This window comes from Zootoca vivipara, chromosome 5, assembly GCF_963506605.1.
Source record: "Zootoca vivipara chromosome 5, rZooViv1.1, whole genome shotgun sequence".
Classification (NCBI taxonomy): Eukaryota; Metazoa; Chordata; class Lepidosauria; order Squamata; family Lacertidae; genus Zootoca; species Zootoca vivipara.
The window spans coordinates 82,659,252-82,684,863 of record NC_083280.1 but is presented as its reverse complement, the minus strand read 5'-3'; the positions used below and the strand labels follow the sequence as shown (position 1 = coordinate 82,684,863).

General features: G+C 42.6%; 2 protein-coding genes across 4 annotated transcripts in view; one reads left to right on the top strand and one right to left on the bottom strand.

Moving 5' to 3' along the window:
• Nucleotides 1-10,233, bottom strand: part of POLR3A (RNA polymerase III subunit A) — a 45,957-nt gene extending 35,724 nt beyond the window's left edge. The window contains exons 1-6 of one of the 2 annotated variants that reach the window (XM_035137922.2): nt 10,058-10,233; nt 7,823-7,958; nt 6,916-7,053; nt 6,169-6,340; nt 5,391-5,545; nt 122-361 (exon numbers count right to left, since the gene is read on the bottom strand). In XM_035137922.2, the coding sequence (XP_034993813.1) occupies nt 122-361; nt 5,391-5,545; nt 6,169-6,340; nt 6,916-7,053; nt 7,823-7,958; nt 10,058-10,101 (885 nt within the window). In that variant the 5' untranslated portion in view covers nt 10,102-10,233. The remainder of the gene's footprint in view (nt 1-121; nt 362-5,390; nt 5,546-6,168; nt 6,341-6,915; nt 7,054-7,822; nt 7,959-10,057) is intronic. The other variant, XM_035137923.2, reaches the window with a different exon arrangement.
• Nucleotides 10,234-11,075: 842 nt separating this feature from the next.
• RPS24 (ribosomal protein S24) lies at nt 11,076-17,156 on the top strand. Of its 2 annotated transcripts, XM_035138319.2 has the most exons (7): nt 11,076-11,231; nt 12,013-12,078; nt 12,577-12,786; nt 13,720-13,830; nt 14,493-14,510; nt 16,548-16,571; nt 17,073-17,156. In XM_035138319.2, the coding sequence occupies exons 1-5, from the start codon at nt 11,229-11,231 to the stop codon at nt 14,496-14,498; spliced, it is 396 nt and encodes a 131-aa protein (XP_034994210.1). In that variant the 5' UTR covers nt 11,076-11,228; the 3' UTR covers nt 14,499-14,510; nt 16,548-16,571; nt 17,073-17,156. The 2 variants fall into 2 exon arrangements, with proteins under 2 accessions (XP_034994210.1, XP_034994211.1); XM_035138320.2 differs by lacking the exon at nt 14,493-14,510.
• Nucleotides 17,157-25,612: the final 8,456 nt, after the last annotated feature.

Below are 25,612 nucleotides of genomic sequence, written 5' to 3'. Positions count from 1 at the left end.
AGCTAATAGTATTTAGGAGGGCATTCTAAAAAGCACTGTTAAGAAGCACAATCCATACCTACTTTAACCACTTTAATATAAAATATTAATATACTTTAATATAAAATTAAAGGCAACTCACCTTTTTGATCACATCATTGAGGAAAATTATTTCTGTCAGCTTCATCGTTAAGTCATCCTCGTTGGTGCCGGATTTTAAGTCGCTCACCACAGAGGGCCTAATGCAGAGCGGGGGGACCAAGAGTCGTGTCAGGATCAAGTCCGAAGGCTTGCCGGATTCGGGGTTCATCAAAAGCAGAGGGATATCTTCTGCGGGAATTCTCTTTAGGATATTTAAAACTACTAAAGGATTCAAGTTCTCCTACAAAACATAAAAGGTTACAACCACACTTTTAACATCGCAGGGTGGGAAACTCAGTTTCTGGCTAGACTCAAGCCATGCCCTGTCCACTGATTTGTCATGTAGCTTTAAAACCACAAGGAAGGGTGAAATGTTGTGCCAGCATTTCATGGGCAACTGTTTTAAGGATCACAAATGTGTTCTTTACTTTCTTTAGAACACAAACGCTTAAAAGGCTTAAGTAGACATTTCTCAAACTTTGCCTATTTCCTAAAGTTACTGGGCCATCCCCCTATACAAAAAAAGTGGGTAGAACAATGGTATAAAGTACAGTACTGTACTTTGTACGGTAGGCTATAAGCCAGCCACACATAAATCAGAGGTTTCTACACACATGCAAATGAGCCTTCCAGGCAAGGAATAGCATTGTCATACTGCATCCACACACTTCAAGTATATGTGGCTTCATACACACACAGAACCCAGTCTAGACGGCGTATTTGCTTATGAAGGCCAAGGACACTTGCTGCCCAGACATAATTGTTTTATGAGTACGAGGCAGGGCATCTAATGGAACTGCAGGCTGTTACCAGGGGACACACAAGGCTAAAAGCTTTCCTTGACAAAATTCAAGGCAGCCGATTACAGCAGTTGGGAGACTGTGCAAAATGAACATTCAGCTCTTCAAACGGCAGCCAAGATTTATAGTGATTCAGCCCACACAATAACTCAGTGATTCTGGTACAACAACACATGTACTTTCACAGACTCCTGTGCTACATCTCTCCTCCCTCCACGACAAGAAAATAAGAATGTCTGGCTTTTCGTCACCACCCACTCATCATCTCACACACATGGCAAATAACCATTATTAGAGTTTGATGACAGAAATGATAAGGGACCTCCTTAGACTAGTGATTCCTAGAGCCTGAGAATCCAAACTCTGACCATCTCAAAACAAATTCTCAAGGATCACACGCAGTCAAGCTCTTACAGGCTTGCTGCTAAAAAAACCCCTGCAACAATGCAACTGTCAGAAGTAAGCCTAAGTTCAATGGGACTTGCTCCTGGGTAAGTGTAAGATTGCATACTAAATTGGAAATGTTTTTAATCTAGGGTTTTGCAAGAAATCCGCGCACTCAGCTGCTATGCTACAATCTCTCCAACTTCTTTTAAGGTGCTGTGAACCATCTGTAGGTTGAGTAGACAAGAGAAGGTGCTTCACTGGTTTTATAAATGCTACGAGTAGCGGATGGCAGAGGGAGGCTGCGTGGCTTACCTGACCTCCCTCCCTCCGAATCACTGTTGCCTCCTGGGTGGAGAGGGGCAGGGAAGTGGTGAGGTTAATATGGTGCAAATTTGGTGGCAGAAGCACCAGATTGGTTCTGCTGGCATGTATCCTCCATACGGAACTTATCCCTCCCTGTATGCAGCAGCGTCTAGGTGGGAGGGAGGTTGGATAAAAGGCAAAACCCTGTTGTGCTGTCTGCTACTGAACACTGCAGAGCAGGGTGGATAGAAATCAATGATTTAAAAAATAATAATCAGATTTTTTTTATTGAAATCAGATTTTAATATAAAATGCTTTTTGAGGAAAAATCTTTCTAAAGATAGTTTTCTGTTTAAGTTACATTATAGTCCAAATGCTATGCATCAGGAAATAAGGATATGTTTTAAGTTTTTCATGTGTGCTATTTTTTTTTTTAAAAAAAGTTTAACCACATCAGTTAACAAACATGGATACATATGCTATAATGTTATTGTTTTAGTTAAATAATTTGTTTACATTGTTACTGAGGAAATGATTATTTTTCTCCTTCCAATAAAGTACAGCAGAAAAGCTGTCCAAATATAAACAAATATAACAGAAGTTAATAAAGGAGGAACTCTCTGCACTGGACAACTCCATCAGGAATCACCCAGCCTGGCAGAAGTTCCACAAGGAAAAACAAACCATTTACCACTCTCAACTGGAGTTACTGAAGAACCAGAAAAATAAAAAACTCTGCAACCTTTCCAACCTACAGGCCACCAATCAAAACAAGATCAACAACATTGTCAATCTTTCACAGCAAACACTCAGCCCAGCTGAGGAATCCGTCCTTTCACGGGGACTATCATTCTGCCCTGCCAAATCCCAACACATGATTCAGTTCTGCGGGGACCTGGAAGCATTTTTCCGCCGTTTACGCCTGAAGGAGTATTTTCATCACACACAAGAACAAGACAAAGTAGAACAAACTACATCCCCACAACACAACACCTCTCAACTTACTGGGGAACAACCATCACCCTCCAAACGCATCAATGAACAGAACATTGACCACCAACTACCACCGAAAAGAAGTTACACAAAAAGGGACTCCACATGGACCCCTCCTGATGGACGCAATACCACACTAGATCTGTACATCGAATGCTTCCGCCACAGAATCCAAACGGATGTGACCAGAAAACACCATCGCTTACAACAAAATCTAAACCATGCTGAAAGGAGAGCCATAGAAAATCTCAGGAACAACCCAGACATAATAATTAAAGAGGCAGACAAGGGTGGAGCTGTCATCATCATGAACAAAACTGATTACATCCAGGAGGCCCACAGACAACTTTCCAATACTGCCTTTTACATGAAATTGGACTCAGACCCCACACAAGCATACAAAAAAGAACTGAACAAGATTATTAAGGAGCTACCCCTACACATCCAAGAACAGATCCTCACAAACACACCAGCGGAACCTCGGCCAGGAACTTTCTATCTTCTACCCAAAATACACAAACCAGGAAACCCAGGACGCCCCATCATCTCAGGTATTGGCACCATTACAGTGGGTGTTTCCGGCTATATGGACTCTGTTCTGAAACCATATGCTATCAGTGCTCCCAGCTACGTACGTGACACCACAGATTTTCTGAGGAAAATACAATCTTTGAACAATCTTCCTAACAATACTATACTAGCCACTATGGATGTGGAATCTCTATATACCAACATCCCACACAATGATGGTTTACAAGCCATAAGGAACACCATTTCAGATAAAACCACAGCGGACTTTGCTACCAAACTCTGCCACTTTGTCCTTACCCACAACCACTTCAAATTTGGTGATGACCTGTTCCTCCAGATCAGCGGCACAGCCATGGGCACCCGCATGGCCCCACAGTATGCCAACATCTTCATGGCAGATTTAGAACAACGTTTCCTTAACTCCTACCCACTCAAACCTCTCCTGTACCTGCGATACATTGACGATATTTTTATTATCTGGACACATGGACAACAGACCCTGGAAACCTTCCACCAGACATTCAATGACTTTCACCCCACCATCAACCTAACAATGAACCAATCTATGCAAGAAATACATTTTTTGGACACTACTATAAAAATACAGGATGGACATATAGACACCACCTTATACAGAAAACCAACTGACCGACAAACATATCTACATGCTTCTAGCTACCATCCCAAACATACCAAACAATCCATCGTATACAGCCAGGCCTTACGTTACAACCGCATCTGTTCCAACTCTACAGACAGAGAATCTCACCTAAGAGATCTACAGCAAACCTTTTTAGAACTAAAATATCCACCTGATGAAGTTAAACAACAGATCAACAGAGCCAGACAGATACCTAGAGAGAACCTGCTGCAAGACAGACCCAAAAAAGAAAATAACAGAACACCACTAGTCATCACATACAGCTCCCAAGTTAAAACAGTACAACGCATCATCAGAGATCTACAGCCTCTCCTGGACAATGACAACTCCCTTTCTCAAGCTCTGGGAGGAAGACCTTTCATTGCCTACAGACAGCCACCCAATCTTAAACAACTCCTCACCCACAATAATACAACCACCAGACTTAACATGGACACTGGTACCAGAGCCTGCAATAAACCCAGATGCCAACTTTGCTGCCACATACACCCAGACAATACCATTACTGGCCCCAACAACATCCAACATACCATCTCAGGACTATTTAATTGCTCATCCTCTAACATTGTGTATGCCATCAAATGCCAACAGTGCCCTTCAGCTCTCTATATTGGACAAACAGGCCAAACCCTACGCCAAAGGATAAATGGACATAAATCTGACATCAGGAACCAGAAGACAGAAAAACCAGTAGGAGAACACTTCAATCTCCCAGGACATTCTATACAAGATCTCAAAGTAGCTGTCTTACTACAAAAGAATTTCAGAAATAGACTGGAAAGAGAAGTTGCTGAATTGCAACTTATCACCAAGCTCAAAACCATGGAGGGACCTGGTTTGAACAGAGATATCGGGTTCTTATCTCATTATACATGATAAGCGATCTTCAGCCATCTCCACCCTTGCTTTTTCATGCAAAACCATTTGCAGTCGTTTGCGGTCATCAACAGCTATCAGTCAGTCAATCACCCATTTCCACCACCCTTCTGAGTGATCCCCCCTCCCCATCCCCACCCCTCCCCACCCCTTCTCTACATAAGTGCCTGGAAACTTCCATTTCACTGTATCTGAAGAAGTGTGCATGCACACGAAAGCTCATACCAAAATAAAAACTTAGTTGGTCTTTAAGGTGCTACTGAAGGAATTTTTTTATTTTTACAAATATAAACAGTTAACCTATTAAACTTCACAATAATTTCATAGTTATCTGTCTTTGTATTTCTAGTAATATAACCAAATCAGTAATTTTTGATATAACTGTAAAAACTACTCTGAAAATTTATTATTCCAAAAATGAAACCTTCATCTGGTTGTAAATATTAAGAAGCAAGAATGAGTCTTTCTGTAAAAAAAGAAAGAAAGATTTAAATCAAGTCTTACTGACTAGTGATTTAAATCGTGATTTAAATCGATTTGATTTAAATCAAATCCACCCTGCTGCAAAGCAAAAACATGACTAAGGTAGGTAGACGCTAAGCATCAAGAAATGCTAAAAAAATATATCCTTGGTTAGTATCAGCCTAAGAGAATCCCCCATTCTCAAAGGAAGAGAAAACAGAAAAAGTAAAAGATTGTACAGGTTTCTAATTATTCACCTGGGCTTTCCCCAGTAGGGATTCAATCTCTTTATTATGTTCTATAGCGGTGTCAAAGGACTGTATGAAGTTAGACACAATGGGGTCCACTATCTTCTTCGTTGTCTTGTATTTCTCATGGATTATCTTCAGTAAGCCACACTTCTTTACAGTACCTACAAGAAGATACAGGAAAAATTAATTGCACACACATTTTTGCATTTTAATAATTTATATTGGTCAGCAGAGTCGTGCTCAATGTTTTACAAACAGAATTAGAAAAAAGAGAAAAAATGAGGAGGAGACACACCGACCAAAACCTTCAGTAGAATAAGGTTACTGTATTGTGGTTTAGTCACTAAGACTAAGGATGTTTGGTTCAAATTAGTTTTTTTCAGGCATTACATAATCTCGGTTATAAAACAGCAACCAAGAAATTGCAGCGACTCTTAATGTCAAGCAACAATTTTAAGCACTGAGAGTGACAAGCACATAGCAAATCTCAACAGCAAAAATAGGACACTATCTGTAATCAAATACCAGTGATAATATGAGGCAGTATTATACTATCGGTCCGGGAAGTATTTCTGAACCCTTCTGAATACCAGCTGCTGGAAACCGCAGGAGCAGAGAGAGCTTTTGCACTTGAATCCCTGCTTGCAAGCTTCACATAGGCATCTAGCTGGCCACTGTGAAAACAGGGTGCTGGTCCCCTTGTCTGATCCAGCAGGCTCTCAAGTTCTGAGGCAGTTCCAAACTCAAGCTGCTTAAGGACCAAAGGGCAGTTTAATGCACTCACCATTAAAAGCTCCACAATATGGGCAGGTGTTCTTTTTTCTGCACTTTTCAGATATCTTTTTTTTCAAACCCCGTTTCTGGAGGTAGGTCAAGCCAGGTCTCTTCAGATAATCCAAAAACTGTTTCTGTTCTTCGAAGGTCAGCATGATACGGCAACAGGTCTTACAAATCATCTAGAGCAGAAGCAAAAAACACAATTTGCCATCAACCAATACACTTTTGAACAATCCATAAATTTATATGCACATACAGGGACACTGTGGAAGGTTGAATGAGTTGAGCTTCCCGTCATGTATTCTTCTTCAAAGCTATGCTATGCAGTAAATCTAAGGAAATGGCAAAAGCCCAAATATCTATATGAATGTTTATTTTTTTGGGGGGGGGGAGAAGTCTATTCTACTGAGCACTTCATTAATAATAACTACTCAGAAACTTTATATATTGAACATCAGGTAAGCACAGTACTGTAATTAATTTCTAGTCCACCTTTCCTCCAGTAAGCTCAAGGCAGCATACATAGTTCTCTTCCTCTCCATTTTACCCTGACAACAACCCTGAGAGGTAGGATAGGCTGAGAGAGAATGACTAACCCAAAGGCACCCCGTGATCTTCATGGCTGAGGGGGGATTTGAACCCTGGTCTCCTATCAGAGGACATAATCACAGGCAATGGCCCACAACAGGAACAACATGTCAAGTGTTGCTCAATCTCTGTCATCTCCAGTCCTTGACATTAAATGCAACTTTACCTGCAAAATGCCTATCACGGCTTTGAAGTACCCCACATGGAAACAAGGCAACTCCAGGTCAATGTAGCCATAGTGACCCAAACACTCCGCCAGATTCTTTCCACAAGTTTCACATGGACGATCCTTCTCACTTGTACCCTTGGGAGTAGAAATGCATAAAACAATTAACAATGGCACCTTCTCTACATACATTTAGGTGGCAGGCAAAAATATTCCTCTTTTTCCAGGACTTCGACTAATTAAACAATCTATGGCCTTGTAAACAAACAAACACACACTTTCTCTGTGTGTATTATTTTTGGGTTTTTATATTGTAAACTGCACTGTGGTTCTCAAATGAAAGGCAGAATAGAAATTTAATAAATCAAAATAGATAAGATATTGTCAAGCTGCTCTCTGATAAATTAAGACACCCCACTACTAATTATGTGTCACAGGCAGTATATGGCCTTATTACTCCTTTGTAATCTTAGAACTCACAAGGATCTTAGTTCTCGCAAGCCCACATACACATGCATCCACACACAATTATCCAGCCACAAATAAGTGTGCATACCAAGTGCTCTTCTTTTCAGTAAAAGAAAACCAGACTACAGAAATCAAGCTTTATTTTAGCCTACAATTCTAGACCTTAAGTAAGTTTTTCGTCGACATACATTTTGCATGCTAGAAAAGACTGATATGATCTGAAAGTAATGGGTGGGTAAAGAAACGCTTTTGGAATGTAAGCATCCAAAGCTGTTTTATATTGTCAAGCCACCCATTTCTCTCCCATCTCCTCTGCCTGACAGCAGTTCCACAGGTTAAGTTTTTTCGAAGTCCTGCAACCCAGATCCTTTCTAACTAGAGATACTTAATACTACTTCTGATGCATTGTGGGATATGATTGAACAACAAAAGGTCTTACCATTCGATGGTCCAGTACACCATACTGCAGAGGTGAATGATTATTGTCTTGACTGTATAGGTTTTTACTAACCACCTGGATGTGAGCCTGCTGTCGCATCTCTTCTGGAGACTTCATCCCAAAGCAGATGTGGCTTCTAGAACAGAAAACAGCACCAGATATATCACAAAATGGAGATACCCTTGATGACTATTTTGAAGTCTCTGCTTATATAGAATGTGACTTGCCTCTGATAAGTAAGCAATACCAAGAATCCAGCACACCAGAGTTCTGTACAGTATTTATATCCTGCGGCCTTCCAAACACAATTCAATGTGCTGACTTTAGCATATAAGCCATGAGTGGCCTGGCCCCAACAGACCACCACTTTCTATGCGTCCCATTGTAATCACCAATATTAGTCAAGAGTCTCCCTTAAATGTACGATTCACATAAGACACGAAACCTTATTTGGCTAGCTCAAGACTAAGCCAAAAAGTGAATTAAAAACACATATTTTCCCGAGTATTGCACATGCCCCGATACCATAAACAAGCCCTCATGTACACAGGCAGCAAGGATGCTTGAGTTCAATAGCTGGATCTTCACTTCTATAGTCTATCTGTCAGAATGTGAAGTGAGGCAAGAAGCCTCTGTGGAAAAGTAGATTTTTTTATTAATATATTTTATCACAAATGAGTATGCCTCAGAAGCTTCTATTTCAGTAACTAGTTGCCATTAGATAATATTCAGAAATGTTGTTGGGTGGCTAGCAGTGCTGAAACTTCTAGAAGCACAGGCACAGGTGATAGAAAGCATGAAGTCCCTGATCCCTACTCACTTAAGAACATAAAAACAGCCTGCTGGTTTCAACAGAAGAGATCAGCAACCACCTGAGGTTTTCTGCTGCTTTGTCTTTTGTTTTGGTATTTTATCCAACATAAGACGAGCCTGCTGGATCAGGCCAAGGGCCCATCTTGTCCAGTATCCTGTTCTCACGGTGGCCGATCAAATGCCTGTGGGAAACCAGCAAGCAAGATTTGAGCCCAAGAGCCCTCTCCCCTCCTGTGACTTCCAGCAACTGGTTGGTATAGTGGCACCTCTAGTTACGAACTTAATTGTATTCAGAAGCATTGGTGCCTCCAACTGTGGAGACAAAGCATAGCCACCATGCCTAGCAACCATCAACAGCCCTCCACAAATTTGTCTAATCATCTTCTAAAGCCATCTGGGTTGGTGGTCATCCTGTGGGAGCAAGTTCCATCGTTTTAACTACGTGCTGTGTAAAGAAGTGCTTTCTTGAGAGCACATGCCGAAGAAACTGTGTATAAGGATGCAAATCTCATGCAGACTTATATGGGACTTGCTGCCAAGTCAACATGCATAATATAGAACAGGCATCCCCAAACTTCGGCCCTCCAGATGTTTTGGACTACAATTCCCATCTTCCCTGACCACTGGTCCTGTTAGCTAGGGATAATGAGAGTTGTAGGCCAAAACATCTGGAGGGCCGCAGTTTGGGGATGCCTGATATAGAACCATAGAATCCTACAACCAAGTACTACAGAAAATTACTTTTTTTGGTATTATTTTACTTTTTTTTGTATTATTTTACTTTATTCCCCACCCTAATAAAGTCCCAGGGCAAGTTACGCTTGCAAAAAAGAAAATGCAAGCAGAAAATACAGCCTCTAATGTAAACAAAATTGCTTATATTTAGATTTCCAAAAATACTTCTTTTCCTTTCCTTTCTTCTTTTGGCTGAGCCAAAAATAGATTTATCAGAGGATAAACAAAGAAGACAAAAACTTTAAGAAAGAATGGGGAAATTTTATTATTTATTTAGGAGACCACTGTAAGCAGATGAAAACAATAGCAGGATTTGAATAACACTTGTAATGTAACAACCACTATGGACAATATGGACAGATACATATTATGGATTATGAAATAATATGCAGTTGAAAATGTTGACAATAAAACCCATGGAGGCGATGGTGGGAAGTGTGGAGATTCGGAGAAATCTCTAAATGTGGATATTTACTTGGTACTGTTATAACTCTACGCTTGTAAAATCAAATAAATAAAAAATATTTTTTATAAAAAAAATTATCCCTCCTGCTCTCCAAAAGGGGCTCTCCGAGAGGTGCCTCCCATGCAGCTGGACCATTCCCCTCCACACCACTCAACGGACCGCTTTCCTCGCCCCCAAAACTTGGCAAGCTTGTACTTCGCTGCCCCCCAAGTCGCACTTACATCTTCTTGGCCACGTCGGTCTCGCGGAACTGCTCCTTCACCATGTCGGCGGTTCCCCTCTCACGCCCGGGGACGGCGCAGGAAAAGAGAGCGGAGCCGTGCGGAGCCGACGCGGCCTGAGCGAGCTGCAAAGCAGAGCCGGCAGACGGGCATCAGGCGCGTGCGTCGCCGCGAACCGCGAAGGGTCGCCGCTTTCGGAGCCGCTTCCGCCCGGCATCGCAGCGCCACCTAATGGCCGGAGGTGCAACGAAAAGGAAGGAGAGCGCGCTGGTGAGCGCGGGGGACCCTCCTGCCAGCCGCCGCAGACCAGAGAAAGTTGTACTATTGTTATTATTGTTGTTATTAAATTTCTACGGCTCCCAACACCAGAGGATCGCAGGGCGGTTTGCAACCACAACTATGTTGCGCATTGTGGTACTTTCGTATTGCAGAATATTTTTTTGCTTCCCCACCCTTTCATTAATTAGACCTTTGGCTGATTAAACCATCTATTGTGGCTTTTTTAAAGTGTGTGCATTGTTGGACAGGGGGAAGGTGTTTATTGCTTTCGTTTGTTCTTATGGTATGTGTTTTTCTTTTTAATATTTTTGATTTTTTCCGAATTATTACAAATCCGTCCAAATGACTTTAATGCAATTTCTTACAAGTCAGGTTTCCCGTTGCGACCATATCTCTTCCTCCGATTGCCACATCTTCTCTTGTTTCCATGTCATCCTTTAACAGTTGTCCATTCTTACAGCAAGCTGTAATTTTTGTGTTTTTCTACTGTAAACCGCCGTGTTTCCTCGGACGAAAGGCGGCATAGAAATTTAATAAATAACAGTCATCTATCAGTGAAGCTGTGAGATTAGCTGGCAGGCGAGCGGTGCCTTATGACAGCCAGCCTTAAAGCGTTTAAGGCCGACGTTGTTTGTCCTCACGATACAAAGAAAAGCCGACACGCAGGTCAGCGATTTGGAAACGAGTTTTGTTTTCTTTCTTAGTAAACAGGCACTCAGGATCCGAACCAACACTCGGAAGTCTCTCTGGTTTCCCGTCGACGGAAGTCAACGCGTTTTCTGTGCCCTCCCCTTTGGACGCGAAGGCCCGCCTCCTTTTCCTCCGCGCGAGCGCCGCTATATGATTGGCTGCCGAAAGTTCCTTCCTTCCTTTTGCCGGAGACGCCGCCAAGATGGTGAGTTCTTGTCGAGCTCCCCCGAGTTCCCTGGGAGAGGCGGCTTCAATCCGAATTAGCCCCGCGCCATCCTTTGCCCGCTGGCCTTCGGAGCGACTGCTCTCCCTTCAGCGGGGCTTTCTGGTTGTGCTGGGCCGGTTATTGGGCGGGAGGAGGGTGTTTTAGGGCTCCGGCTCGCGCTCTGAACGGCGCACCCCCCTCCACCGCTCTGCTTTCGGGCTTAGTGTGCGGCCTGGTCTAACGGGGATGGCGGAGTGTGTGTGTGTGTTATATCAAAATGCCCTCTCCTGTGCCAGCTTTCTCTCAAGGTGCTGCTGCTGTTTCTGTATCCCCAATTTCCATCAACCCTGGCCGGGGCTGGTGAGATTTGGGAATCTCAACCACTTGGAGGGCGCCGGATTTATGGAAGGGCTACTACAGGCATCCCCAAACTGCGGCCCTCCAGATGTTTTGGCCTACAACTCCCATGATCCCTAGCTACCGGTAACAGGACCAGTGGTCAGGGATGATGGGAATTGTAGTCCAAAACATCTGGAGGGCCGAAGTCTGGGGATGCCTGGGCTACTAGTTCAATGGTATCTTGAGCTCCGTTTGAATCGCTGTTTTATCTTATTGTTTTAATTCATATCTGCCTAAACTTCAGAGGCAGGGTGGGGGTAGGTATCAGTTTATACCCTTCCCTAAAAAAAGTTGAAATTTGGCACTTTAAGGTAGCTTCAAATCGTTGCTTTGGCAGACATTAATACAAACAGTGTCTTGGAATTTTGTTTTTTTGTTGCAGAACGACACGGTCACCATCCGAACAAGGAAGTTCATGACCAACAGGCTGCTTCAGCGTAAGCAGATGGTGAGGGAGATTGTTAATACTTGTATTTGATTCATTCATACTCTTAGCCTAATTTTCATGTACATAAAGTTCTGTGTCTGTGTTAAAGCTGAGCTTGGTAAATTTAGTGACTGCAGTGTTTTTCCTGGATTAGTTAGTAATATAGCATTATATTTTAGGATGCTACAGTGTGTTGATCTGTTTTTGTTACTGTTACTTTCGAAGTGCTTCCACTGACATTAGGTGAAACATACCCAGTAGATTTTTGAAGGACTGCCATCTGCACTATGTGGAAAAAGTATGTAAATATAAATAGGTTTTTTTATTGCCACCTGAATAACATCAGTGCTGGGGGACAGCTGTATTTCCATAGAGGACTTTTAGGGCCTACATGCGTGTGACAAGGTAAAGTGGTCCACGAATAGTAACTTTTGTGAAGCTCTTTACATTCATAGGTCTCCCCCCACCCCCCCAAATACACTAAAAGTGTTTAATGTTTTGTCAATTCTGTATTTTTAGGTGATAGATGTTCTTCATCCTGGAAAGGCCACTGTTCCCAAAACTGAAATCCGTGAAAAGTTGGCCAAAATGTACAAGACAACCCCAGATGTCATTTTCGTCTTTGGCTTCAGGACTCATTTTGGAGGTGGGAAGACAACAGGCTTTGGCATGATCTACGATTCCCTCGACTATGCAAAGAAAAATGAACCAAAGCACAGACTGGCCAGGGTAGGCTTCTTCAGTTGTTTACCTTGTTTGGACAGACTGGGGTGGTCATGCTAAATGGTTTTTCTTTCTTTCTGGGACCTTTTGAAGTGTTTGTTCTGTTAAAGGTGCACTCTTCCTGTTGAATTTTTTATTTTAAAATGGTATCTTAAACTATTCTTGTATTTAGTGGTATTAAGAAGGTTGATATTAATTATAAGTCGAGGTACCACTGTACATCAGTACTTTATTTATATCTATGTGTATCTTGTCCTTCCCCCTCATTGCAGTGAAACTTGTATGCAAAGCAGATGCTGTGCTCAGCTGGGATAGCACATCTGGTTGAGCATCAGACTCTTAATCTCAGGGCTGTGGGTTTGAGCCCTATATTGGGCAAAAGATTCCTACATTGCCCGGGATTGGACTAGAAGACCCTTGTAATCCCTTCCAACTGTGTACAATTCCACGATTCTCCCATGTTTAACTTGTAACAACTTCCTATTCCTATAAATGCTTGCTATTACAGTCTACTGAAATTGCCAATATTGCCACTTTTTAGTGTGTTGTCTACATACATCATAAGGGGCCTGCCTACCAGGTCTTGTGAGGAAAGGCCCAAATGATCTGGGTGTGTTAAGCCTGGGTTAGAGTTTAGAACATGATAATGACAGCTATCTTCAACTTTTGAAGGTCTAGCATATAAATGAGAAAGTCAGTTTGCCTTATGTCACTTCAGAGGCCACAACTGGAATTACAGTCGTACCTTGGAAGTCGAATGGAATCTGTTCTGGAAGTCCATTCGATTTCCAAAATGTTTGGAAACCAAAGTGCAGCTTCTGATTGGTTGCAGGAAGCCGCGGAACCCCTGTCTTTTGAGATCCTTTCCAATGCTATGACTGTCCAAGGTTAAATGCCGATGTACACTTTGAGTGATTTACTTTGCTTTCCCTTTACCAGCATGGTTTGTATGAAAAGAAAAAGACTTCAAGGAAACAGCGCAAAGAACGTAAGAACAGAATGAAGAAAGTCAGAGGAACAGCTAAAGCAAACGTTGGGGCTGGCAAGAAGGTAAGTTCAACCCATCAGTGCTCATAAGCGAAGTCACTGTTGTAACTCTATTGGATATTTCATGACAAAAATAACCTTTTCCTTTTCTTTCAAATTTCAACTTTTACTTCTGGATTGCAGAAGGTAACGCTGAGATGCTGCGTAGTTCTTAGCTTCTCAAGTAGTTTAGCTTTTGTGCACCTCTTATTACTTAGTAGATAACAAAGTAAAAAGGTAACAGTACCTAGTCTCCAAAGTCTTCATCAGAAGATGGAGTGTTTTGGAGTCTTTTTTCCCACCCTTTCCGCCTTGCGTAGCTAAAGTAGATCTTGCCTGACCCCATCCTGTCCTGCCTTACCCTCCAAATTAGCACATACTAATGGCAACTAAATGAGACTTGAAATGTCACTCAGTAAAGTGGGTACAGGTGAAAAGAAAAACACTTGCTGGCATTTAATGGAGTTGAAACGTGGAGCATTCAAGTTGAATACAAGTTTTGCTTAACATATAACAGTGCAGAGTAGGCATTATTAACATAAGCATGGTTTAAATTTGGATTTTAAATATCCTTGAGTTCAAACTTTTCATTAAATGACTGACTTACTGTAAATTCACGCTTTTGATTAGTAGTAATCCTTTACTTTCACCTTTTTTCCTACTTTCTTGGGATTCTTGTTGATCAGAAATGAAGTGCCTAGCAGGTACCGAGAATAAGCATGGATGTGATTGCGTGTATTATGCATCACTTGCTTGACTTCCTAATGCTCCCTTGCTTTGTCTGTGTGTTTTTGCTTTGGAACAAAGTTTTCCTGCCTCTATAAATTTTAATTTCCAGTAGGAAATACTTTGCTGTAGTATCAGGCAGGTTTGTAAGCTTAAATGTGCTGTAGTTAATATACAACATGTATAAATTGAGTAGCATCCCCCGTATTAAAAACAAGTGTGGCCCTAGATGTCTAAAATGTATGTTGCATGTTCTCACTTAGTGTGCAACAACCTCCTTGAAAGCGTGATGAAGTTTCATGCTTCAGGCTAACCATAAGCCAAGGCAAATATTCTGCTTATAAAAACACTACATTGCGGGCTGAATTCACATTTGAGAGCTGATTATAGCTGAACAAGTTGGTAACCAACACACTCGAAATCCTCTTCCCTTCTGTTGAATGGTGAGGATTTATTCCTCTTTTCTTTTTTAATGCAACTGGCAATTCATACACTAAAAATTCATATTGTTCTAGGCTTTAACTTTTATCTGAGACTTGCAAATAGTTAAATGTACCTCCTGCTTCACCACATCCACAGAACAGTCCCATTATCCAAGTGTCCCCCACGCTGGTTCAGGTGAAAGACTGCACCTGCTTCTGGAGCTCTTCACACCAGCATCCTTGTTTCTCCTTTTCTGTGATGCTACATCATGAGCCTGCCTGCTTCAATATTGGCTTACAACCATATGAGAACAAATAACATCGGTTTAGGCATCGCAATACCTTCACAAGGCACTTTCCCTATCTCATAGTTTGTAAAGTCTTCCTTAGAACTGTTCCATTCATGTATAACTTAAAATGAAACTTAACAATGCTGCTGATGCGCCTGTAAAGGTGGAAAACTGAGTGGGGATCAGGACCACAAATCCCTCAGTTTACCCATACTTTCCTGTATTCTAGTGGGAGCAAACCCTCTGGGTAAATGTGTACCACAAATCAAGGCCACGTGGGTGTGCACTTCCGTGTGTATACAACAACAACAATAAACTTTATTTGCATAGCCAACAGCCATAGCAACAAAATACATGCAATATAGAATTAAAAACAACAAGGATAAAAAGATCATATGACTATGGTTGACGTTTAAAAGGTAGCCCTTAGTCTCATTGCACCCTCGATAAATTTGGCAACTTTTGTTGTTCTCAGGTCATTTTGATCTGTATCCGTGTGTATACATTGCTTTCTCCTCTAGTCTGCTGAGCTATGGAGTAGAGAGGAATATGGCCTGGCGCTGTTACATAGCTCACATAGTGTGGCTCAGTGCTGCATATTAGCAATTGCATATTCTAAATGTCGTTGCAAACACACACAAAGTATTTGAATCCTTGTAAGTGTCCTGGTTTTCTGTGAGAAGCTTTTTTTTAGTAGTGGGAGGCAAGGAATTTTTGCCTTTTGTCTAGTTTGCAATAATCCCCCTTAAGTTGCGAACAACTTACCCTTAACCGTGGCAAACTGCTTCTTAAGGTACTCACTTGACAGGCAGCCAGCTCCTCAGCTACCTGTGGCTATTTTCTCTCACCTTCAAAATTGTCCTGCAACTTGACTTTTTCTCACCTAATCCTTTGTGTTTCATTGCTGTACTATTTATGCTGAAAACTTGGATCTTGACACAGCTGCAATGGGAAGCCTGCTAATAAGATTCCGGGCCTGATTCTTTAGTTAGCCCAAGCCTACCAACTAAAATTAATTCTGTATACATGTAAGGTATGGAAATAGGTGTGATCCAGTAGTGCAGGCACCCCCAAACTTCGACCCTCCAGATGTTTTGGGCTACGATTCCCATCATCCCTGACCACTGGTCCTCTTAGCTAGGGATCATGGGAGTTGTAGGCCAAAACATCTGGAGGGCCGCAGTTTGGGGATGCCTGCAGTAGTGTAAAAACAATGGTACATAGCCTAAAGGTGTGTCTTGTCTTTTAAATGAAAATGATGTGGTTAAAGATGTACTGACATCTTTTTCTCCCTTTCTTACAGTGAGCCAGCAGTGGATTTTGACAGGTAAAACTACATCCAGACTTCATTGCTGAGGGGCCTGCTTATTGCTAGTCTCTTGAGAAGTTCATTCCTCCTGAAGGCTGTCTGATAACTGATGGTTAACTTGCTTCATTGCAGTTCTTTAAAAACCTCCTTTAGGTGCATGTCCCAGTAACTCATAAATATCTGCACCAGGGAGTCGTTCTTCCTTGAAGGGTAATGTGGGGAGTGATCTGCCTCCTGAGCACAGCCTAACCCCTCCCATCTTCAAGGGTTGGGGAAAGAAGTGGGCAGAGCAGTCAAAGTTAAAATGCACCCCACATTATCTGCAGAGTCTTCTTAACAGTTGGGGCAACTGGCTGGATTGAAATTTCCACACAATTGAAAACTTAACATCCCTTTTAGACATGCTTGTCAAAATTTATTTACTTACAGTTGGTGGGAGGAGAATTCCTTGGCTTTATAGAATGGATGTATATTTAGTGCACAATACTGACTTGACATTCTCTTCCCTTTTCTTTTCAGAAATTAAATTATCCTGCCAGAAAATATATGGAGATTGTACTGTTGTGTTGCATTCCGGTCAAATAAATTCTGTGAAAACTCAAATGATGGGCTCCTAGAATTTACTTGCTAAATGTAGGATAATTCAGATCTGTAGGTTTAAAAAAAGAAAGAAAAGTATCTCTTAATGTTGCCCTGGCAGTTAATCAGATTGGAAGGTCTTGTAGCTTGAGTAGGGAGTGAAGCTTTATGCATAAGACTGTTACACTGGCCTAGAAACACAGTCATAGAATTGGCTTGTTGGATCAAAACTCAATGTGAACCTCTGACCTTGTATGCTGCTTTCATTAGATTTAATAGGTCACAGTGGTACAATTGACAGTACAAGCAACAAGCCATCAGAATTCCCCTGTCAACCCTGCTCTCCACCCAGTCCCCCAAATATCTCCTGCACAACCCTACCTGTGTCAACTCTGCAAGTGGTTCTGCCCGAGACCTAGTTTTTCAGGGAACTCCCTATTTTGTTTCCGCTTGCTACTCTTGTCTCTTAATCAGCTTTCCTAGTACTCCTTCCCACCCATAATATACAGCTCCTCTTCATTTTTAGTACTGTGAAGTTTCCTCCGCCTCAAAGTTGTGTGAGCTGCATAATAAAGAACTACTGGTGTAAATGGCAACACTCTTCTTTTTTTCCTTCTCACCCTGCCTCTTAAAAGTTTCCCACAATTCTTTGTGATAGTGCAGAGAAGTGGTTTTCAAGCAGTTTGAAGAACCCCAGGGTTCTTTTGAGAGATCCATGGTAGGTACACATGCTTCATTGAAAGATTCCTCCACACTACAGATGTTCGGTTTCAGGAAATCATTTGAAAACCGGAAGAATCACTTCTGGTTTTCGATCGTTCAGGAGCCAAAACGTTTAAGAGTTCAAAGACGTTCGGCTTCCAAGGTTCCACTGTACTGCAGACCTTTCTGCAATGTGCAATTGCAAGAGAGTGATGCATTCTGGGTCTCATTCTTTGGTTATAGCAATGAGGACTAGAGACTTATCAGTGCCTCCAACTCTAACTGTCACAGAACATGCCTTTAAAAATTCTACGCTGCAGTGGCTGACTCTCAGGTGCTCCTTGGCAGATATACAAAAGGGGTCCTCTGAAAGGATATTTTTAAAATCACACATAGAACATGAAGCAAAGCATTCTCGATAGGGAACTCAACCTATCACTTCCTCAGCATTCGAGCAATCTCTTCAGCAGCTGCAAGAGTCTTCACTTTTTAAAAAATTGCTTTTCAGTTGATGGATCTGATGTGGTAATGATGCCTCTGGGACCTAATTACTAGGAAAATGGCAATTAGCCCTTCACACCAGATTTTCCCAATGTGCTACCCCTTGGAAGTGTCTCACTCGTGCCAACATATTTGGGGTAGCTTTTCTGCTGAGAAGGAAATGGCAAAAAAAAGAGAGACTGAATAGTTATTTATAGAAGAAACAGCTTCTATTTGACATGTGACTGGTGTATTTTTAGGTTTTAAATTTGTTGAAGCCAATGTACTTTCTGTTTGTGAGTTCAATGGAGGTGTCTTGCTCCTGAGTTCAGGAATTACTAGATTTAGTAGTGTCATGTTTCCTGTTAATGCTTTGGGTTCAATATGTTGCTGTGAGAGCAGCTTGGAAAGGTTTCCAACTTCTCGCAGGGAAATCCAGCAGGTAAAAAAAAGTTTTCCCCTGTTACTGCATCTGTATATGGGTTAACATGGCCTGTCAGGGTAGGTCTCAAGAAGGTTGCTGATGTGTGATGCTCTGTGGGTAACCTTTGATACAGCAAATGACTTCTTACAAGTCACGCCTCTTGCAAGCGTATTTCCAGAGGAGGGATCAAAGCAATAGTGTTGGAAGATACTGATTTTTTTAAAAGGAAATTCAGTTTATTACCCCTGCAAGAGTGTCCTCGTTCATTGTCTCCTGAGACAGAAGGGTGCTAACCTCTTTCTCCCCTGCACACCAAAAGAGAGACCTTTAGATGCGCTCTTGGTAAACGTTTGGTAGTATGCCAGCAGTAACACTGCACAGAATAATTGCATGAGGACAGGCTGGTTGGTCTCTTTCTTACGCAGTTCAGAGTCCCAATACTCGCTTCCACTAGCAGTAATATTAAAAACGAACTTTGATTTGCTTTTGGTAAAACATAAGCTTTCTATGAAATTTTTAAGCCAAGCTTGGAATAGCTGTATTGGAAAATAAGGCAGGAAAAGTTTAAAAGACCTACTTAAAAGTAGCATTTTGTATGCACATATTCTGTTAGTTGTCACTAGGGGGAAGTGTAAGCACAGCAGTAGCTGAAGCCAAAGATAAAGTCTCTCTGAACAATACTGCAGAAGGCATGCTCTCTCCAGCAATAGAAAACCATGGTCTCATCTACCCCCAGTGGTGCTGAACTCCATCTCCCACCAGCATCACCAATGGGCAGGGATGACAAGAGCTGTCCCAACACCAGAGGGTCCCAAGTTCTCAATCCCTGTATTAAATAAAGCAGAGTAGTTTTTTGGTTGTATTCATATGTATATGTATATATGTATGTATATGTATATATATGTATTAATGTTTTATCCTCATTCCAAAGTATTAACGGTTTGAATAAGCATCTTTAAAAGGGGCCAGTGGATTTGGTGCAAAGTCAAATTGGTAGCTGTGTAGAGAAAATATGTTACTGGCACCTGTCAATTCAAAGGAATGTTTGTACTAGTGTAGCAAGCAGTATTCTTCCACAGGCACGGCTTCTGTGCAGAGAGCTAAAAGACAGATTGGTTGAAGGTCGTGGGAAAACTTGCACAAGGCCTAGGATGGGAGGAGAGATGTGCCACTGGCAGTATAGAGCTCTCCCACTTATTTTTCTGTCCTGGTTTTGGAGGTGGGGGGGGCAGTTTGGCTTCCGATACCTGAGAAATAACCATTTCCATTGTGGAACCTAATCCCTATTTGAGGGGAATGCCAAGAAAGGTACAACTCCTGCTCCTATTGCAATGAGGGCGAACTTTTGCAGTGGGGGTGTTTTGCAGCCATGGAGGTTCCCAACGTGGTTGAGAAGCCTCCTTGGATGCAAAGGGCTCTCTCATGAGAAAGTGTGAGCTTTCAGGGACAGGCTGAATAGGTCTGCTGCTCCTGTGCTCCCTCTTGACTCCAACCAATGCCTGAAGAGGACGCTGTGAAGAAGTCTAGCAGTGTGCCTTTTCCATTCTCAGTACTGTAAGAGGAAGGGCTTCATCTGGCGCAATTCTTCCCGCATAAGGAGTCCTCTCCAAGCATGGGCCTTGTGATCCTGTTTAACAGCGAAGTTTCACAGGAAAGGATCAAGTATTCCAAGCAAATGGAGTATGGCCGCCCCTGTGGAAACCCTTCTTGTCTTGGAGATTTTAAAGAACCAGATGATCCCTCCAGATGATGAGGTGGTAAACTTAGTGAGGCACAGACTTGTGCTTTCATCCTTTCTGATTTTTTTTTATAACCAAAAAACCAGAGAGGAATTTATGGTGCTGCAAGATCCATTAGGCAAATCATTCTGATTTTACCCCATGCTAACTGAGCATGATGGGATTTTTAGTCTAATACAGATGGAGAGCACCATGTTGGGGAAGGCTGTTCTAAATGGCATTATGAGCCAAAGACTCTGTTATAAGCTGAGATGATGGTTTCTCCAAGAGAGCTTATTTATTGAACGTTCATCCTGATTTGCTCATGCAAAATTTACACAGAGGTTAGATTATATCTGGTCTTCTCTGAGCATTTGTTTTTATTTGTTCGTGGACAAGCTATATGACAACGAGCATTCATCCTGAATTGCTTGTGAGGTTTTCTTTTTATCCCTTTCAATGTGTTTTCCCCATCACTTTCCTAACAGCAAATAGTTTCCTTTTTTCAAAGGTAGGTTTGTTGTGCTAGGGTGCCAGAGTGGTGCAAAGCTAAATTTCCAAGTATGCACTTCAATCTCTCCTGCAAAATAGTGACAGTCTGGAGATGCCCCATATCTGTAAGTTAAGAACAATTTTGTGCCTATGGGGATAGAAATGTTGCGGTGTAGTGGTTAGGAATGTAAATTCTGAGGTTCAAATGTCAGCTCACCCATAAACCTGTGGGATGCCTCTCATCCTGGCTTGCTTTACAGACTTTTTTAAAGGTTCACCAAGGACATAGTTTGAAGATTTTTAAGAATGAAATGGAAAAATCAAAGTATTACAAACAATTCTATGTATCTCCTTTTCACATTCTCCCAGTTTGAAAATCAAATGTGTTCTTCAGAACAAATGTGTGTTTAAAGCACAGCCCAAATAAGTATCAGCCTTTCATAACCTGGATTTAAAAAACCCACAACAACCCAAAAACCATGCTGAGTTTTGCAAGCTTTGTGCTGTGATGATGCTGTGGGTAACCCTTTTTCCTGTGGGAGGTGAAGCAATTATGTGGATGGTATTGATGAATTGGAGGCTTTTAATGCTGTTCCTACTGTGTGTTGAAGACACCTTCATATCTCCTGCTGACCTTGCTACATCTGTCATCTGCAGAGCCTGCAATCTTAGTGATAGCTGCCCTACTTCAGGCTCCGTTGTTAAGGCCGGGCCTTGCTATCATCTTATAAGGTTGTTTTTCATGTTTTACTATTTTTAATAGACTGCCTTTGAACGTCAGGTTTTCTTTCGGACTATTATCTGTAGAGGAAGCACAATTAGGAATGGCGAGGTGGTCAATACTCCTGCGGCTAACTTTGTTCCGGGACGCGGGTGGCGCTGTGGTCTAAACCACTGAGCCTAGGGCTTGCCGATTGGAAGGTCGGTGGTTCGAATCCCCGCGATGGGGTGAGCTCCCATTGCTCGGTCCGAGCTCCTGCGAACCTAGCAGTTCAAAAGCATGTCAAAGTGCAAGTAGATAAATAGGTACCGCTCCAATGGGAGGGTAAACGGCGTTTCCGTGTGCTGCTCTGGCTTCGCCAGAAGCAGCTTGGTCATGCTGGCCACATGACCCAGAAAAACTGTCTGTAGACAAACGTCAGCTCCCTTGACCAGTAAAGCGAGATGAGCGCCGCAACCCCAGAGTCATTCGCGACTGGACTTAAACTGTCAGGGGTCCTTTACCTTTTTAAAACTTTGTTCCACTGCATCTTCCCTGTCCGTTTTGTATTTACAATCATTTTACAGAAATGACTTGGATTATTAGAAAAGAAAAGAAAAAATGTACAGTGTCTGAGGGGTACATGCTATAGGATAACTGTCTTTAGAAAGCAAATTATGTCCAGGTGCCGCTAGAGCCTTGAGCCAACGTAAATTTTTGCTTAGCTTGTTGAGATGCGTGCACTCAGCAGAGCAAGGAACAAACCCAACTTGGCAAAGTACAAACCTGATTTCAGACCTGTCTGCTTTCCTTTTCTCCCCCCCCCCCCAATGCTTTGAGAGGGCCCCGGCACTCTCAAAAAGCAATGCAATGACTCGGTGTGAAGTGATGCCCCCTTTCAAGAAGCAAACATGAACCAAGGAAGGGTCATGCTTTCTTTGCATGATGGAGCATTTGGCCTCGTGGGCCATGACAACCTATCAACTGATATGAAACGTCCAAATTTTTAGACAGTTCTAATATCGGGACTCCCCTGTCAGAGGCAGTCTGTCTCTGCATACCGGTTGCTGGCTATTGCAGGTAGGGAGAGTGCTGCTTGTGTTTTCCCCACTGGGGCTTCCAGTTGGCCACTGGGAGAAGAGGATGCTGGACTGGATTGGTCTTTGGATTGATCCAGCAGGAGTCTTCTGATGTTGGAGTATTTGCGTGCCAAATTTCAGGCCCCTGGGTACCCTCAAAATGTTGTGAGATTTACAAAAGGGACTAAAATACATTTTCAACAGGAGCAAAGCAGGTGTGTATCCAGCAGGGGGCTCCATAACGCTGCAACAAGGAACGATTGCTTCTAAAATATCCAATGGTAGGATGTATGTGTGTTTGGGGAGAGAGGGCTTAGCAGAAGGATAACAGAACCTACCAATCCATGATGAAATATTGCCAATTGAAAGCCTTTCTTTTTTATATATATATATTTTAAAAATGCTATTAAAATAGTTTCATTTGTTCATTCCCCCTCCCCCATCTCTCTCTCCCCCCCTCACCCGGCAGCAGCAGATTGATGGGAATTTTGTTTACATTTTGAAGAGCTTCGCTGAGAGTACTTCACATGCAAAGTCTACCGAGCTCCCTTTGCGGGGAATAGTAGCTTATTGAAATAGAGGCGCAGTCCCTAAAGGAAAACATACTTCATTTGTAATGAACGTTATGTCTGCAGAAACTAATGGCACAACCTCCTCTTTGGTTTATGCGAAATAAAGCAGGCCATATGCTGCTGCTTTTCAGAGTTTGGGGTTTTTAATTTAAATGTTGTTTAATGAATATTCAAGCCCATTTGCTCGAAAGTTGTATGTGTGTATGTGGTTTTCTCCCCTTCTCATCTCTCCCACCCCACCATCACGTTTTCCCATCTTTACCTAGAGGATTAAGCCATTAGAACCATGGTGTTATAACACACACACACACACACACACACACACACACACACACACACTGGTGCATCTCTTTCCTTGCTGAAACTTGGGATATGCAAATACTAGGGCAAATGAGAGAGTAAATAAAGGCATTCAGTGAGAGTCTAGTGTCTCTTTTTGCTTTTCTTTGTTTTGATTTGTCATTAAGGCAGAGAGGAGCTTTTTTTTGACAGGCCCTACCACTATTTAAGGCAGAGAAATATTCTTGGCACCATCACTGCAGCAGAGTTCCTTTGCCATACCTTAACGCTCTGTGCTTTCTGCTGGTTGGTGGTTCGAATCCCCGTGACGGGGTGAGCTCCCGTTGCTCTGTCCCAGCTCCTGCCAACCTAGCAGTTTGAAAGCACACCAGTGCAAGTAGATAAAGAGGAACCACTGTGGTGGGAAGGTAACTGGCATTTCTGTGTGCTCTGGTTTTTGTCACGGTGTTCTGTTACGCCAGAAGACTTCAGACAGTCTTCCATGTCTATAAATAAGGGAGAAGGACCATGTCTCCTTGCCTCACCCTCAGCTAGGGACGGGCCATATCCAAGAGTTTCAGATTTTTCCTTTCTTAAATTCAGTTTGCCTCACTTCCACATACATTTGCAATTCATTTTTTTAAAAAAAGGTTGTAGGAAAATTCAAATGCGTTTTCCTCCACGTGTATCATAATATGTGAACTTGGCCTAATGTATACATTTGGCAAGCAATTTTCTCTTAATGGAATTCATTTTGGTACATTCTTTTCACTAACAGGTGCATTTTGATGTGCACTTTCGCCTAACGTGTGCTCTCCGCCCCCCCGCCCCCGTTCACATCTTTTGGAGGCACAGGTTAATTCTGTGTCCAGGGCAGCTGTCTACCAGTTCATATGGTATGCAGGCTGAGACCCTACCTGCCCGCAGACTGTCTCGCCAGAGTGGTGCATGCTCTGGTTATCTCCCACTTGGACTACTGCAATGCGCTCTACGTGGGGCTACCTTTGCAGGCGACGCGGAAACTGCAATTAATCCAGAATGCGGCAGCTAAACAAGTGACTGGGAGTGGCCGCTGGTACCACATAACACCGGTCCTGAGAGATCTACACTGGCTCCCAGTACATTTCCGAGCACAATTCAAAGTGTTGGTACTGACCTTTAAAGCCCTAAACGGCCTCGGTCCTGTATATCTGAAGGAGCGTCTCCACCCCATCATTCAGCCCGGACACTGAGATCCAGCGCCGAGGGCCTTTTGGCAGTTCCCTCACTGCGAGAAGCAAAGCTACAGGGAACCAGACAGAGGGCCTTCTCGGTAGTGGCACCTGACCTGTGGAACACCCTCCCAGCAGATGTCAAGGCAATAAGTAACTATTCTACTTTTAATAGACAACTGAAGGCGGCCCTGTTTAGGGAAGTTTTTATTGTTTGATGCTGTATTGTTTTTAATATCCGGTTGGAAGCTGCCCAGAGTGGCTGGGGAAACCCAGCCAGATGGGCGGGGTATAAATAATAAATTATTATTATTATTATTATTATTAGACAGAGAACTGCATTGCAAACTCCGGAGGAGCGCTAGATTTGAAGGATTGCTGCATTGTGGTACGCCTATTGGATTTGGGTCGGGTGAAGCAACATGTCTCCCCCACCCTTCCCATCAGCTCTGCCTGCCCTGCCCTTCACCATCCACGCTTGGGTACATCACTGCAAAGGGTGACTGTTTGTGTGTATCCTATCCTATGTCTGAAACCCTTTGCAGATGTCACACGGAATGCATGGATAGGGCTGGATATCGGGGTTGGGATCAAGAAACCTGGACCCACTCCCTCCTCTGCACTTACTCTGAACACATTGAAGACTGTCTGAAGGCAACACCTGCATGTGGAGGTGCAGGGCCACTGGGAGTGTGAGTCTCCTTTTACACACTGATGGTATGCACAGATTATTAACAGTCCTTGCCTGGTTGCCCTTTGCATTCCAGATCTTCCTATGATCCTATTCGTTTTGTGGTTGATCCAGCTAAGCCAAATGTGCCTT

Excerpts from the sequence above, each read along its gene's own strand:
- RPS24 (XM_035138319.2), top strand. Across the intron at positions 12,079-12,576 it reads TGCTTCAGCGTAAGCAGATG|GTGATAGATGTTCTTCATCC; the intron begins GTGAGGGAGATT and ends CTGTATTTTTAG. Across the intron at positions 12,787-13,719 it reads CAAAGCACAGACTGGCCAGG|CATGGTTTGTATGAAAAGAA; the intron begins GTAGGCTTCTTC and ends TCCCTTTACCAG.